The sequence below is a fragment of the Excalfactoria chinensis genome, chromosome 4 (genome assembly GCF_039878825.1).
Source record: "Excalfactoria chinensis isolate bCotChi1 chromosome 4, bCotChi1.hap2, whole genome shotgun sequence".
Taxonomy (NCBI): Eukaryota; Metazoa; Chordata; class Aves; order Galliformes; family Phasianidae; genus Excalfactoria; species Excalfactoria chinensis.
Window position 1 is genome coordinate 6,356,091 of NC_092828.1, and position 13,642 is coordinate 6,369,732.

A 13,642-nucleotide genomic window follows, 5' to 3' on the forward strand; every position below is an offset into this window, starting at 1 on the left:
TTTGCTTTATTTAACACTCATTTTGCTTCAGGAAGGCAACAGAGAGGCGGGCTGAAAGTCTGAAGGCCTCAAAGGCAGAAGGTCACTCGAAACCTGGCATTTAAAACCAGAATGCTGTGCTGCTCCTCCTACTCTTGCTGCCTTCTACATGGAGTTCATTGCACCTAGGAGGACCAATGGTATCCCGGGGTGGGCTCATGGCAGATTGGTGTGGGCTGAGAGCTGTGCCACAGGGCTGGGACATGGGCAAGCAGAGCCGCAGTGCCTCAGGAGGGGCACACGGTGATGTCAGTGGATGTGCCAAGACATCACTGGGATTCGACCCTCAGGCCACACACACAACATACCCGGGCTCGGCCCCTTTAAGAACTCCCCCCCCCCCCGCCCTTGTGGGAGGCGTGACGTCACACGCGTGCAGCGCACGGTGATGACGTCAGTAGCGCCGAGCCGGGGGAGGGAGGGAGGGAGGGAGGGAGTGTTGCCGGTGGTTCCGCTGTGGCGATGGACCAGCGTCTGGCCGAGCTAGTGGAGCAGCTCACCACGGCCGGGGAGCCGCAGCTGGAGCCGGGCAGGATGAAGGAGCTGAAGAAAATCTGCAGGTGAGGAGCTGGGCCCGCCCGCCTTCATGGCGACGGAAAGACGTGGTGCCGTGCGGTAGGCCTGTGGTGATCCCCTTCTCTCCCGTTCCCTCGCAGGTCATCGGAGGAGCACCTGGGCCACGCGTACCACCTGCTGCTCACCGGGCTGCACCAGGAGCACGCCGAGATCCGCTTCTCCGCCTTCCAGATCATCCAGGAGCTCTTCTCCCGCTCTCATCACTTCCGCACGCTGCTCGTTTCCAACTTCCAGGAGTTCCTGGAGCTCACGGTGGGGACGGACCACGAGCAGCCGCTTCCCCCGCCCCGAGAGGTGGCTCAGAAGCTGAGGAAAGCGGCCATCGCGGCGGTGCGGGGCTGGCACGAGAAGTACGGAGAGGCCTACAAGAAGCTGTCGCTGGGATACCATTATTTAAAGCAGAACAAGAAGGTACTCTGCGTTTTTAGTGCCCTCTGTTGTGTGTCTGGGGATTGTCTGGAGGAGGTGTTGAAAGTGAGGAAGGCAAATAAATGTGAAAGGAAATCTGTTGGATGCCAAGTGTTGTCTTGAAGAGATGTCCCAAAGAGACAGACCCCAGCCTGGCCTTCATCGGACTTACGGTGATTGCTCCCACCTGAAGCAGAAATCCTCTCCTTAAGGTATAAGGTACTAACAGTAGCAAACGCCGACTTCTTTGCATAACGGGTTTTCTAAAGGCTTTTTGGAACCTGAGGTGCCTTTAAGAAAAATATGGGCTGCCCTGAGAGGTTGTGGAATTTCCTTCTCTGGGGATATATATATATATGTATGTATCAATACCATATATATATATGTATGTATCAATACCATATATATATATATATATATATATATATATATATACACACACACCATATATATATATATAGTATATATATATAGTGTCCAAATGGATCCTGAATATCATATATATATATGGACACTTTCTGGTGTCACCTACTGCAGGGAACCTATTGTGGCAGGGGGAGTTGGACTGGAGGATCTCGGAAGGTCCCTTCCAACCCCTTCAATTCTCTGTTCCTGAGTGATTTGTTCCTTTGGTAACAAGATGAATCCAAGCTAAAGGAGGTACTGCACAATTCACTCTTTTAGTGTGGTTAAAAGGTTTTAATACCCTAGACTTGAAAGAAGAGCTGGACCCAACCAGTGCTTTCTCAGTGTGCAAACCAATAGGGCTACACCCACTGATGCCTGCCTGGAGCTCCACACTCCAGCTGCTTTAGAATGGAAATCATACCTTAAGCTGATGATAATCAGATAGTAAGTCTTTCTGTGAAAGCATAAGGTACTCTTATTTCCATACTGAGCAGCCTTGTTCTGGCTTCATTTTGGGGTAAAACACGGACATTAAAAACACCAACAAACAAATGAAACCAGTGAAGGGAAATTCAGGACTGATGCAGGGGATCTCTGACACATAACTCAGATTCAATAGACTGTGTGCTCAGCTGTATGATCAGTCAGTTCGGTGTGTTTGTCTGCACTCCTGCAGTTTGTGCTCCTCACTTTGACTGGGTATTGTCACTTCATGCCCTTGTGGTACTGGGCAGCCCAGCAGGAGTGGCTGTACTGTTTTTTTCCTGCCTTTCAATACTTCCTGAAAGAGTAATTCCAATAGGAGCAACCTAATCTTGGCTCCTGTACTTAAGAGCTAATATTGATGTCGTCAGCCTTTTGCCATCTTGATACTTGAACTGCAAGAGACAATGAAAAGACTTGAGGAGGCATTAGTACCTTTTAGAAACCAGGTGCATCTGCTGTTTGATGTTAGTCTCTGGCACAGTGTGGAGCAATTTGAGGACTGTTAGCAGTCTTACTTTTCAGCTTATCATCATCAAAATGAGCTGGTCAGAAGATGACAACAGCTGCCCTTTTAAGGTGTGTACTCAGAGGGCTGCTCACTGATTTAACCTTAGTAAATTGGAGTTATACCTGTATGAAGGTTTGGCTTTAGGAACAAAACATATTTCAGCACATCAGATTTGTTATGGTGGTTTCTTGCTTGTTTGTTTGTTTTTTTACCAAATCCCTGCCTCCAAGTTCAGAAATGAACATAAGTATTTTCTGAAGTGTTTTTTTGATTCTGGGAAAGCACAGATGGAGTTGCAGATTAGGTGTGAATTATAAACTGAATGTGACTTTGATAGACTGAGTGTATTCATGCTGAATTCCAATATTTTCCCCGAAGTTGCCTTTTTTATTGCTGTGGTAGGCCCACTAATCTTACACCCTTTAAATTGAGAAGGGTTGTTTGCACCTCATCTTGTCCAGCTCCAGACTAGGAGTAGAGGAGACTAGGAGTAGAGGAGACTAGGAGTAGAGGAGACTAGGAGTAGAGGAGACTAGGAGTAGAGGAGACTAGGAGTAGAGGAGACTAGGAGTAGAGGAGACTAGGAGTAGAGGAGACTAGGAGTAGAGGAGACTAGGAGTAGAGGAGACTAGGAGTAGAGGAGACTAGGAGTAGAGGAGACTAGGAGTAGAGGAGACTAGGAGTAGAGGAGACTAGGAGTAGAGGAGACTAGGAGTAGAGGAGACTAGGAGTAGAGGAGACTAGGAGTAGAGGAGACTAGGAGTAGAGGAGACTAGGAGTAGAGGAGACTAGGAGTAGAGGAGACTAGGAGTAGAGGAGACTAGGAGTAGAGGAGACTAGGAGTAGAGGAGACTAGGAGTAGAGGAGACTAGGAGTAGAGGAGACTAGGAGTAGAGGAGACTAGGAGTAGAGGAGACTAGGAGTAGAGGAGACTAGGAGTAGAGGAGACTAGGAGTAGAGGAGACTAGGAGTAGAGGAGACTAGGAGTAGAGGAGACTAGGAGTAGAGGAGACTAGGAGTAGAGGAGACTAGGAGTAGAGGAGACTAGGAGTAGAGGAGACTAGGAGTAGAGGAGACTAGGAGTAGAGGAGACTAGGAGTAGAGGAGACTAGGAGTAGAGGAGACTAGGAGTAGAGGAGACTAGGAGTAGAGGAGACTAGGAGTAGAGGAGACTAGGAGTAGAGGAGACTAGGAGTAGAGGAGACTAGGAGTAGAGGAGACTAGGAGTAGAGGAGACTAGGAGTAGAGGAGACTAGGAGTAGAGGAGACTAGGAGTAGAGGAGACTAGGAGTAGAGGAGACTAGGAGTAGAGGAGACTAGGAGTAGAGGAGACTAATAGTAAAAGGCTCCATATGTCCTGCTCCAGCACAGAAGCTGAGTAGTGTCCCTCTGTGTTGTCTGAATGAGATTCTTAGATGTGTTCTGACCAAGTTTCTGAGTTAATTCTGGCTCATCCAGCAGTTAAAATAAAGACACAAAATGTCCAGTGGGTGCTTGTAATACAGGCACAGTGCTGGAGAGGGTGCAGCCTTTGTAAGCAGCAAAGGATGGGCTCACCCATCTGGGTGATCTATCTTATGGAACAGCACAAGTCATGATTCATTTCCTTAAAATAATAGTGAAAATAAATACATTTTCAAGCTCTTCTAAGAAAAAAAATAATGCAATCCTACAATATTTTAAGAATCAGTGTTCTGAATTGCTCAGATTTATGCTTATGTTTTAGTCATAAGAAATTGAGACTGAATGATATCCTCAATCAATGGATCCAACAAATAATAAAGCAGCCCTTGATTCCCAGCAGCCCCTTATTAGTAGAAATAATACCTCCATTCAGAATTTCTGTAGTTATTGATTCCAGGAGGAGAGGAGATAAAAGGAAATGCTGCTGAGCTTCTGGCTGATTGCTTACATTAGAGGATTTCTCACTGCTGATAAGGATCTTAGGAAATGGATTTTCTATGTACTTCTTACAGGGGTTGTCGTACTTTGTTCTTCATTTCCTTAGGTGGATTTTCAGGACGTTCATGCAAGAACAGTGGCTGAAAGGAAGAGGGAAGAAGAGAAGCAGAAACGACTGGATAATGTTTACAAGGAAAAAGCCAAAAGAGCTGAGAAAGAAATGGCAGGTGATGTGCTTTGACTTGGCTGGGTTTGTTTTTAAAGCAGTTTTTTGTAAGGTTATATAAACCAAATTCCAGCAGAATAGATATCCAAATAATAGCAAACAGTACAGGAATAGTAGTACATTTGTTAGGCACTTTAGTCTGTCTCTCACTTGAAGAGTGTCCCATGAGTGTCAAGGGAAATGAGTAACTCAGGGAGAATGAGGAGATAGAAAGATAACTTATAACTGCCTGGACAGTAATTCAGTAAGGTGTGAATGCATAACCTCATTCAAGCATATCATATAGAGCTGGACTTGGTGATCCTTGTGGGTCCCTTTGAATTCAGGATATTCTGTGATATCAGAAGTTCTGGATCTAGTGGCTCAATTCCTGTATCTGTGGTAGGTACAGCCTACTTGACTGATGACCTCAGATACATAATGCTTATGCAATATATGTTGCAGAAGGTTTGGCATGAGTCTGCACAGCAATCCTAGATGTAGTGTAGGAATTCTGTTAAAAGTATTATATTGCTGGGAGTTGTATCTCTGCACATGTACACAGCCAACATATTTCTGCAGTATTTAAGACCAGACATAGTATATACTAAGCTGAAATTCAAAAGGTTTATTCATTTCAATTGCTTCAGTTTTTGCAATGAATGCATTTGTGCCTCCATTTATTTTATGTGCTGCAAATGTTTTCATGCATGGAAACAAAGAGATTTATCCTTAAAGTCCGTTTTATTGGTAGCATTTCTTATCTGTAGCATATATTCATGGGTACACCTGCAAACAGCTGTAACATTTATGGCTGCAGAATCTGTACCAGTGGCATTACCAAGGATATTTGTTTCTTACCAACACTGTTCTGCTTCAGATTTATTGGAGTATTTGAGCCATCTTTGATAAGACAGTGAAATTTGAGGGAGGATAGGAAAGGAGGAATGCTGGTCCTAAAGTCCCTGCTCAGGAAGTTCTAGAGTTCCTGCTTAAAAGAAGTGTTGACTCACTTATGCAGACAGTCTCTGCACTGGCAATAATTCTGTATGGATAAATTATGTCTGATGATTGGATAAATGGATTCTTTGGCAATAGTATTTGTTTTGTAGATATACCTCTGCTCAGGAGTCAGCGCTGCACAGTGTTTCACAGCATTCTAAAACAACTGTCTCTTGATAGAACTGTCCCAAGAAGTTGCTGAAACGCTGACGGAGATGGAGAACTGTTTCCAGCTTCTGTTGCCAGATCCTTTTGACTTCACAGTGAACGGCACGGGGCTGGAACCCAATGAACAAACAAGTGCTGATGAGGGTAGATCTGCGTCTTCTTTGTCCTCATATGTGGGATATGTGGATGATGAACAGCCGTGCTGCAGCAAGGACATTCCTCCTGTTTCTCAGCATGTTAGAACGGATCAAAACGAAGAGTCGAGTGACAAACAGAAGATGCCTGAGCAAAATGTTTTGGATGGAGACACGTGCTCTGAAGTTGAACCTGGTGTTCCTGTTCTCGGTGATGAAGATTATGAAACGTTTGTCAGGAGTCACGGACTTATTTCTCATAAGTATACTCTAGACCTTGAACTCTCCACAGGTACCTGCAACAGTTTTTCCACAAGGAGCTGATGATAATCTTTGCAATGCTTTGTCATCGTCTTTTTTTCTGTATTTGTTTTTGCTGTGACTTCAGCATTTAGGGTCCCTGGACGCCATTTGGATTTATTTTGCGTTTCCTTTCTATTTCTGCCCCATTTAGCAGCCATTCTTAGTTTTGGATGTTCTTGTATGGGATTTATAGATATCGTTAATTTCTGAAGCTGAACGTTTGTATTAGTTGTAAACACCTTGCACCACTTCATAGGAAATCTGATTTTCCTGTGTTTAGAAACAAAATGATACGTAGTTTGTATAGGATTTTCTTCCAGCTCTCGCTTCTTTCTTTCTGTAATATGGGTATAAAAGTTACTGATTTAAACATTTTAAAATTGACTGTTTCTCAGTCTTTGCTTTGTTACTGACAACTTGCAGGAAACAGTAGAGTTTTACCTTAAGTCTTAAGGGTTGCAATTATACCTTTCTATATAACTTTGTTAATAAGAATTGAGGCTAGAAAAATCTGACTATTTAGGGCTTTTTTTTCCCAGTCTCTTACAAGTACTGTCTGACTGGAATTTCAAGTGTGGATGGCTGGTGAGATACGTATCTACTTCTGCGCTTGCAGGCAGCAGAATGGGCAAGTTTCCTTACCTGTTGCTTACAAGCAACAAAGTGGTGTAAAATACCATTTATCGCTCTCACTTGTGTGGTGGCATGCTTGGCTTCTTTGACAGTGAGCCCCTTCTGGAATAGAGGCCCTAGGAACATTTCACATTGAATAAGCAGGCCCAGTTCATTTATTGGAACGTAAGACAAGATGTAAATAGTAAAACTGCACTGTTTTTTGGTTTGCTTCATGTGATGGCGTAACAAATCTTTATGTCATCGTTGAATTGAAAGCTTTTCATCTTTTCTTTTTTGAGTGTTGATAACAGGATATATAATGAACAGAACATAATAATATATTAATAACAGAATACAATAATGAACATCAAATAGTTTAGAAAAGAAGACTATGTGTAATCATACTGTCAATATATATATATGCATGTTGTTGTGCTTTATGTAAAATACTTCAGAAAGGTTAATGAGTACTTCTTAGTGTTTACAGTATCTTGGCTACAACTAACTGTTGTTTTCCTGTTTGGAGCAGATATCAAAGTACACGAGAACGAAGACAATACTGCTGTAATAAACAGTGTTGTGGATGCTCAAAAACTCGTCAGAAATAAGTTCTTGCCTTCTGTGCAGTCCTGGATTCAGGTGGGGTGAAGACCTGATTACTTTACTTCCTATGTAAAGGTGGACTGGGTGCTGGGAGGCTTGAGAGAGAGAGAGAGAGAGGAAACAAGGTTGAAAGAAATATTGATGCAAGTAAAAAAGTTTCTATAGAGATGGGCAAAAGGAGACTGCGGGAGCTGCAGAGCTTGTCTGATGGCTCAGTGCTGGGTGTGTTGCCTGCAGACACATTAAAAAACAAAAGAGGCATTTGAGAAAATAGAGCTTCTTCACGAAGAGTATTTAAGTAAAACTTGGTGTGTTTCTATCAGAAGTACGCTGCCTTTTCTGCTACTTGATATTCTCAGGAGCCTCGTGCAGGAAATACTGCCTGCCAGAGGGCATTATTAGGAGAAGTTTATAGCAGCTGCTCATTTTTTATTCATCTTCAGTGGCTGCTTTCGGGTCTTAAATTCTAGATGGAGAAAGAAGTGCGTTGACTAATTGTTATGTGTAAAATGAAAGAATTTGTGACATTGTTTCATTAACAAATAAATGCTTTTTGACTCAGGTGATAGAAAAAGAATAAGAATGTAGATTCTTTTTCTTTGCTTTGCAGTTATTTACCCGAGCAGGAATAAACGACGATCGGTTGAGATGTGCCATAGATCTTAAGAATAAACTGGAGGCTGCTCTGAGGAAATACAAGGAAATGAACATTTCTTTTAAAGAGAGGAAAAGAAAAGTGGTGAGTTTTTGAAACTCCAGTGCTACTGGAGAGGACTGTTAGTATTACTTATCTTGCATACAAAAATGCACTCTGTCTTAAACCTCATTCTGGCAAACTTCTCAATACAGGTTTAATTGATTCACTGATTTATCTGGCTGTAATGTCAGCTAAAGAAGTTGAGCTGAGAGCCTGTTATAGTCAAGAGATGTTAATAGACAAAGGCATGTAAGGGAACACTGTTGTTTTGTTGGATAGCGTTGGTTAAGGTTGATTGGAGAAGGTTAGGCTTGGATTTTATTTACTCTTAATTTCTTCACGTGCAACATTGTTATGTCCTCATCTTCCTTTGTGCAGATACGTATTTGTCAGGAAACACCGTATGGCTGTTGTTCTCTTATGACACACAGAACTTTGCTCCTTGTAGTAGACAGGTAGCATGACTAAAGGCATCTTAAAAGAATTAGTTATAATAACTAATATAACTAATATAACTAATATAACTAATATAACTAATATAACTAATATAACTAATATAACTAATATAACTAATATAACTAATATAACTAATATAACTAATATAACTAATATAACTAATATAACTAATATAACTAATATAACTAATATAACTAATATAACTAATATAACTAATATAACTAATATAACTAATATAACTAAGCTTTAAAGAGTCAGAAGATGACAGGTTTTGGGAGTCATGCAAAGCTAGGGAATAAATGGAGGCTGAAAGATCGAATGCTTTGTTCACATCCAAAAAAGGAGTCCATACCATGTTTACATGCCTAAAGCAAAGCTGCACGATGTTCCTTTCTGCTGCTTGAGATCCAGCTAAATCTCTATAGAGTTTAACACACAAACAAGTGTTTTGGGCAGGGGTCCATGCTTTATTGTCTGGGTTGTAAGAATTTGATCCAGATGTTTTACCTTGGATTAAACTGGTAGCCTGCTTTAGCCATGACTGACTGTTGCAGACTTTGCTTTCCTTGGGTAAATGAAGCCTTATTAAGATTAATTTGGTTCATCATCTTACTTCTACTGACGTATCTGCCAGTCAAAAATGCCAACTATGAATGGAGAGTACTGTAAGGCTGTCTTGTCAGGGCTTTTTTTTTCCCCCTCAGTGAAATATGTGTGCTACCTTAATGCAACCAGCTATGAAGGAATCCAGACATCTGCTGTCATTCCTGCCATTTGCTTGACAGGACTTCATTTGCTGTACCTCTGCGTGGAATATTGGTTGCAATATTTCTTGCAAGATATAAAGGACGTTCAAGCCTTGCTTTTTGTGTGTGTGTGTACATGTGTATGTGTTTAAAGTGCTGTGTTACCACTTCTGGAGACTGATCAATGCTATCTATGTAGGGGTTGAAAGATAATAAATTGTACCGTTACAACAACAGAAATAAAGGAGAATGCATAGCAGTGCTCACAAACAATACATTCAAAATGAGGCAGTGCTTACTGAGGTATGCACTTAGGCACTGAAAATTACATGTAATTGTTTTTTTTTCTTTCCCAGTGGAAAATGCCCAAGTTTTGTTTTAGTGCTGATTTAATGTAATTTATAACCTGGATGAAGACAGTTCTGTGCTGTAGAATGAAATTGTTTCAATTGTCTTTTCATCAGGTGACAATTGAGTTGTTTGCAACTTTTAAACATGGTAGAGTCTGATAGAAACACTGTTGTTTGTTTTCTTCTTAGACTGTGATTATTAGCTCCCAATCTGTCGAGTATTTACATGCCAGCATGTGAAATATGCTCAGCTCCTCTTTAATCCAACATTGTTACTTACATTATATATTGCTACTTCTGGCTGCGTGTCCTTGTGTTACTGGAACTGTAGTTCTTGTCCTGCTGTAGTTTTGCTGTACTCTGTATTTTTGGATGCAAGTGAAGAAGCGCTGATAGCAGAGCACTGGCTCACAGCCATCCTAGCCTGACAGAGCTTGGTGCTTTAACATGTGAAGTCAGTGAGTGCTGTAGACCTGCACGTGTGTAGAGATGTGCTGTAGACCTGCACGTGTGTAGAGATGCGCATCTAGAAATGAAGGGGAGCATTTTGTAAGCAGAGACAGAAAGCAAATCAAGTATCTGAGTGCAGAGGGTCCTGTGTTAATTGTCTTGTTTGCAGTTGCTCTGTAATAACTCTATATTGATGTGGTATCAGTTTTCCTGGTAGCTACTGATTGCAGTCTGAAGTACATATGAAAAAGCTCTCTACTGGATAGCAAATCTTTGAGTGTAATTATGATACATCACCACAGGCAAGCCTTATCTTCAGTGAGAATGCGGTTTTATTATACCAGAAAATATAGAACAGGTCAAGAGGGACTTGGACACTTGGCTGTGCACCTGGGCTTGCTCAGTCTCCTCAGCCTTTGTTTATGATTTGTGCTCGGTCTGTGTCTCCCTTTTCATCTACTGTACTGTCCTTTCTTTCAGTTCTGACCCTATTTGTGCTGGAATGCCTTCTCACGTTGAGTTTGATTGGCAGGGAAAAAGGCATTTCCTACCTTCATCTTGAAATGAAGGAAGTTGATGAGTGCTGGGTTTTTGCGAGGGATTCCCTTGATCTCTGGGGAAAAAATATGAAGCCCCACGGCTTTGCAAACGATGGGGTATTTTTTTGTAACTTTATGTAACTTCTAATCTGTGAAGAACTTCATGCAGAGAAACGTTCCGACTTGAAATAGATGATCGTGACATGCAGGTATTGGTACCTTTTTCTGCTCTGTGCGCAGAAAGCCTAAATTGTAGGAAGAGTTGGTGCTTTTAAAGCCTGCCGACACAAATGGACAACAGCATTCTTCTGTTCTGACCTTTTGGGAGCTGTGGGAGGACAAGTGAGCACATTTGTCTAGGCAGTGACTGCCTAGAGTCATAGTATCACCAAGGTTGGAAAAGACCTCCAATATCATCCAGTCCAACTGTCCACCTATCACCAATATTTCCTACTAAACCATGCCCCTCAGTACAATATTTAAACGTTTTTTGAACACCTCTAAAGTTGGTGACTCCACCACCTCCCTGGGCAGTTTGTTCCAGTGCCTGACCACTCCTTCTGAGAAGCTGTTATTCCTGATGTCTAACCTGAATCTGTCCTGGTGCAACTTGAAGTTATCCCCTTCACAGGAGAATAGGCCAACCCCTGCTTTGCTGCAGCCTCCCTTCATGTAGTTGCTGAGAGCGTTATGGTCTCCCCTGGGCCTTCTCCAGACTGAGCAATCCCAGTTCCCTCAGCCACTCCTCATAAGAGGAAACAAATCCACTGCAGCAGGTTTCCTAACTTTTCTTTCCCATTGCTGTGCTTCCAGAAGTCGTCAACACATTTCTTCCTGAATTACTATTTTTCGTTGAGTTTGGGGGGGTGGACAGACGGTGGCAGTCTCAATGTGTTGATTAAAGGCAGATGAGCTTTTGTGTGCTTCAGCACAGAAGCAATAAAAGCCTTTTATTTTACAGTACTTGGATGCCTGGACATGTTATTTTCTATCAGTGTCTGTTCAGGATAATCTCAATGTCCAGTAGAGGGAGTACACACTGCATGTTCCACATTTTTCTCTACAATACATTTATCCAAAGCCAGCCATCATCTCAGTCTGTGTCCAGGTAAACTTAACAGCAGAACACCGGAGACACTTCGAGTTAGTTCTTTCCTATTTAAATGAATTATTGTAGTAGAACCATTGTAATTATTGGCCGAGATTGGTATTTTAATAGAAATGCCTTTTTTAAAGGTTTAATTCTTCTGTTGGAATAACTTGCTGATGGCTAAAATGTTCATTTAATTTTTATTTTTTTCCTGATTAGAAATAGTTTTATCTGTTAATAACTTCTCCCTCCTTTCTTACAATTCTAAACGTTTCTTTTTCTTTCTAGTGTTTGATTTGCAGCTGATTAGATACAAACAATCCTTCTTTATGTGTCTTTGGGAAGTCATGAAGGTTTAATACTCAAGCTGACTGAAACTTAACCAGATAGAAGCTAGTAGGCAATATGATGTGAGAAACATCCTGCTCTTCTGTCTGTCAGCAGTCTGTAATTTACCAGGTTTGCTATACTCTGTGTTTTTAATTTCAAGTCACACTAACAACCAGGAATACATAATGTTTCATTAAGCGTCCTCGTTACTTTTTGTTTCACTTGTCCTTCTGTCAAATCTAAATGTATGCTTGGATCTTGATTTATTCGTGTACTTAATCTTATCCACATGCAACATCTAGTTGGGTTCAATGATGTCGTGAATAATTAGATTGGGAGGATGCTGTCCTTTTGTAGTCCAGTACCTGATCAGAGCCCTAAACCCTATTGCAATACAACTCAGTCTTTGGTCTGGGAGAACAGTAGCAGAAAATTGTCACAAATATTGTTTACACGTTGTATATTTCATAGCCGTAGTTTGCTCTTAAATTATTTTACTGCACAATAAGATTAACATTTTATTATGTAATCAATTAAACCATGTGCTCTACCAATTGGTTACAAAACTACTGCTGCTTTTTCCTCCCCATCTCTTCAACTACAGCTTGGAATTTTCTCAGTGCTAATGAGCTATTTCCGTGTAATCATTTTATAACTTTATGAACAGCTCTTCTTTAAGTCTGTCTTTTAGTTGGATTGAAGGCACAGACTGTTTTCTCTTTCTACAGCCATAGAGAATCTGCTGCTTTCTTCCTGCCTTCCAGCTTTGTGTAACAGCTTCTTGCGCTCACTAAGTATTCCACCAGGCAGCTCTTTCAATTGTTTGTTTAGCTAATATTTACCTACCTGAACAGCCAGGTCAAAGCGAAGATGTGAAAGTAATTCACATTCTGTGTTATATTTTCAGCTTTGCAGTAGCTATTGGGCCTGCTGCTGTTAGGAAGTTATTAAAAATATCTCGTTATGCAGATCTAGTCGTGAATTCTTGAAGTTGTCACTGTGGTGACCTCTGATCCCTATCTGATTCGCAGGTCGCACAATGCAATTTGGAGCTCTTCTAATAGAGTGTAAAATAAAGTAGGGTGTCTATATCATCAAGTTAACCCTTATGTTAAGTGTTTAAGTTTTCCAGGCTGAAGGGTCATCTCCCTTGATTCATCTTTCAATACTGAACAGTGTATGTTCGGATATAAATTTGCTTCCTGCTTTTTATCCGTCCTAACTTACAAAGGGAAACCGTGCGTTGAAGTGACTAGAATGTGTTTGTGAAGCTCAATAAAGGTGCATTGCTGAATATCTATATTTATTTAGGGGGAAAAAAAGGGAAGAAAATCAGGCTTGGAACACTGCCTAGAGTATTTATTATAGTAACTCGCGTAAATCTAGCTGGTGCAGTAACACTAAAATAAAGATGCTTATATCAATGACATCTTTGTGCCTAGAATCTACTATTGGGAATATACATAAGGTTATCTGTGTCTTGCATGGACTGTGTTGCTGACTTGTTGCCCGTAATAAATGAGGTTTGTTAATGTCAGGATTATATTCATCGGTAAGAAATACAAAATCTGAGATAACGTTCAACAAATATGTAGTTAAAACTTGATCCTTGAGTTAAGCTGCAGTT

General features: G+C 41.3%; 1 protein-coding gene across 1 annotated transcript in view; it reads left to right on the forward strand.

Moving 5' to 3' along the window:
- The first annotated feature begins 412 nt into the window (after positions 1 to 412).
- UVSSA (UV stimulated scaffold protein A) overlaps positions 413 to 13,642 on the forward strand; it is a 48,284-nt gene continuing 35,054 nt past the window's right edge. The window contains exons 1-6 of the mRNA XM_072336060.1: positions 413 to 599; positions 696 to 1,026; positions 4,434 to 4,554; positions 5,715 to 6,128; positions 7,284 to 7,393; positions 7,968 to 8,096. Of these exons, the coding sequence (XP_072192161.1) occupies positions 502 to 599; positions 696 to 1,026; positions 4,434 to 4,554; positions 5,715 to 6,128; positions 7,284 to 7,393; positions 7,968 to 8,096 (1,203 nt within the window). The 5' untranslated portion in view covers positions 413 to 501. The remainder of the gene's footprint in view (positions 600 to 695; positions 1,027 to 4,433; positions 4,555 to 5,714; positions 6,129 to 7,283; positions 7,394 to 7,967; positions 8,097 to 13,642) is intronic.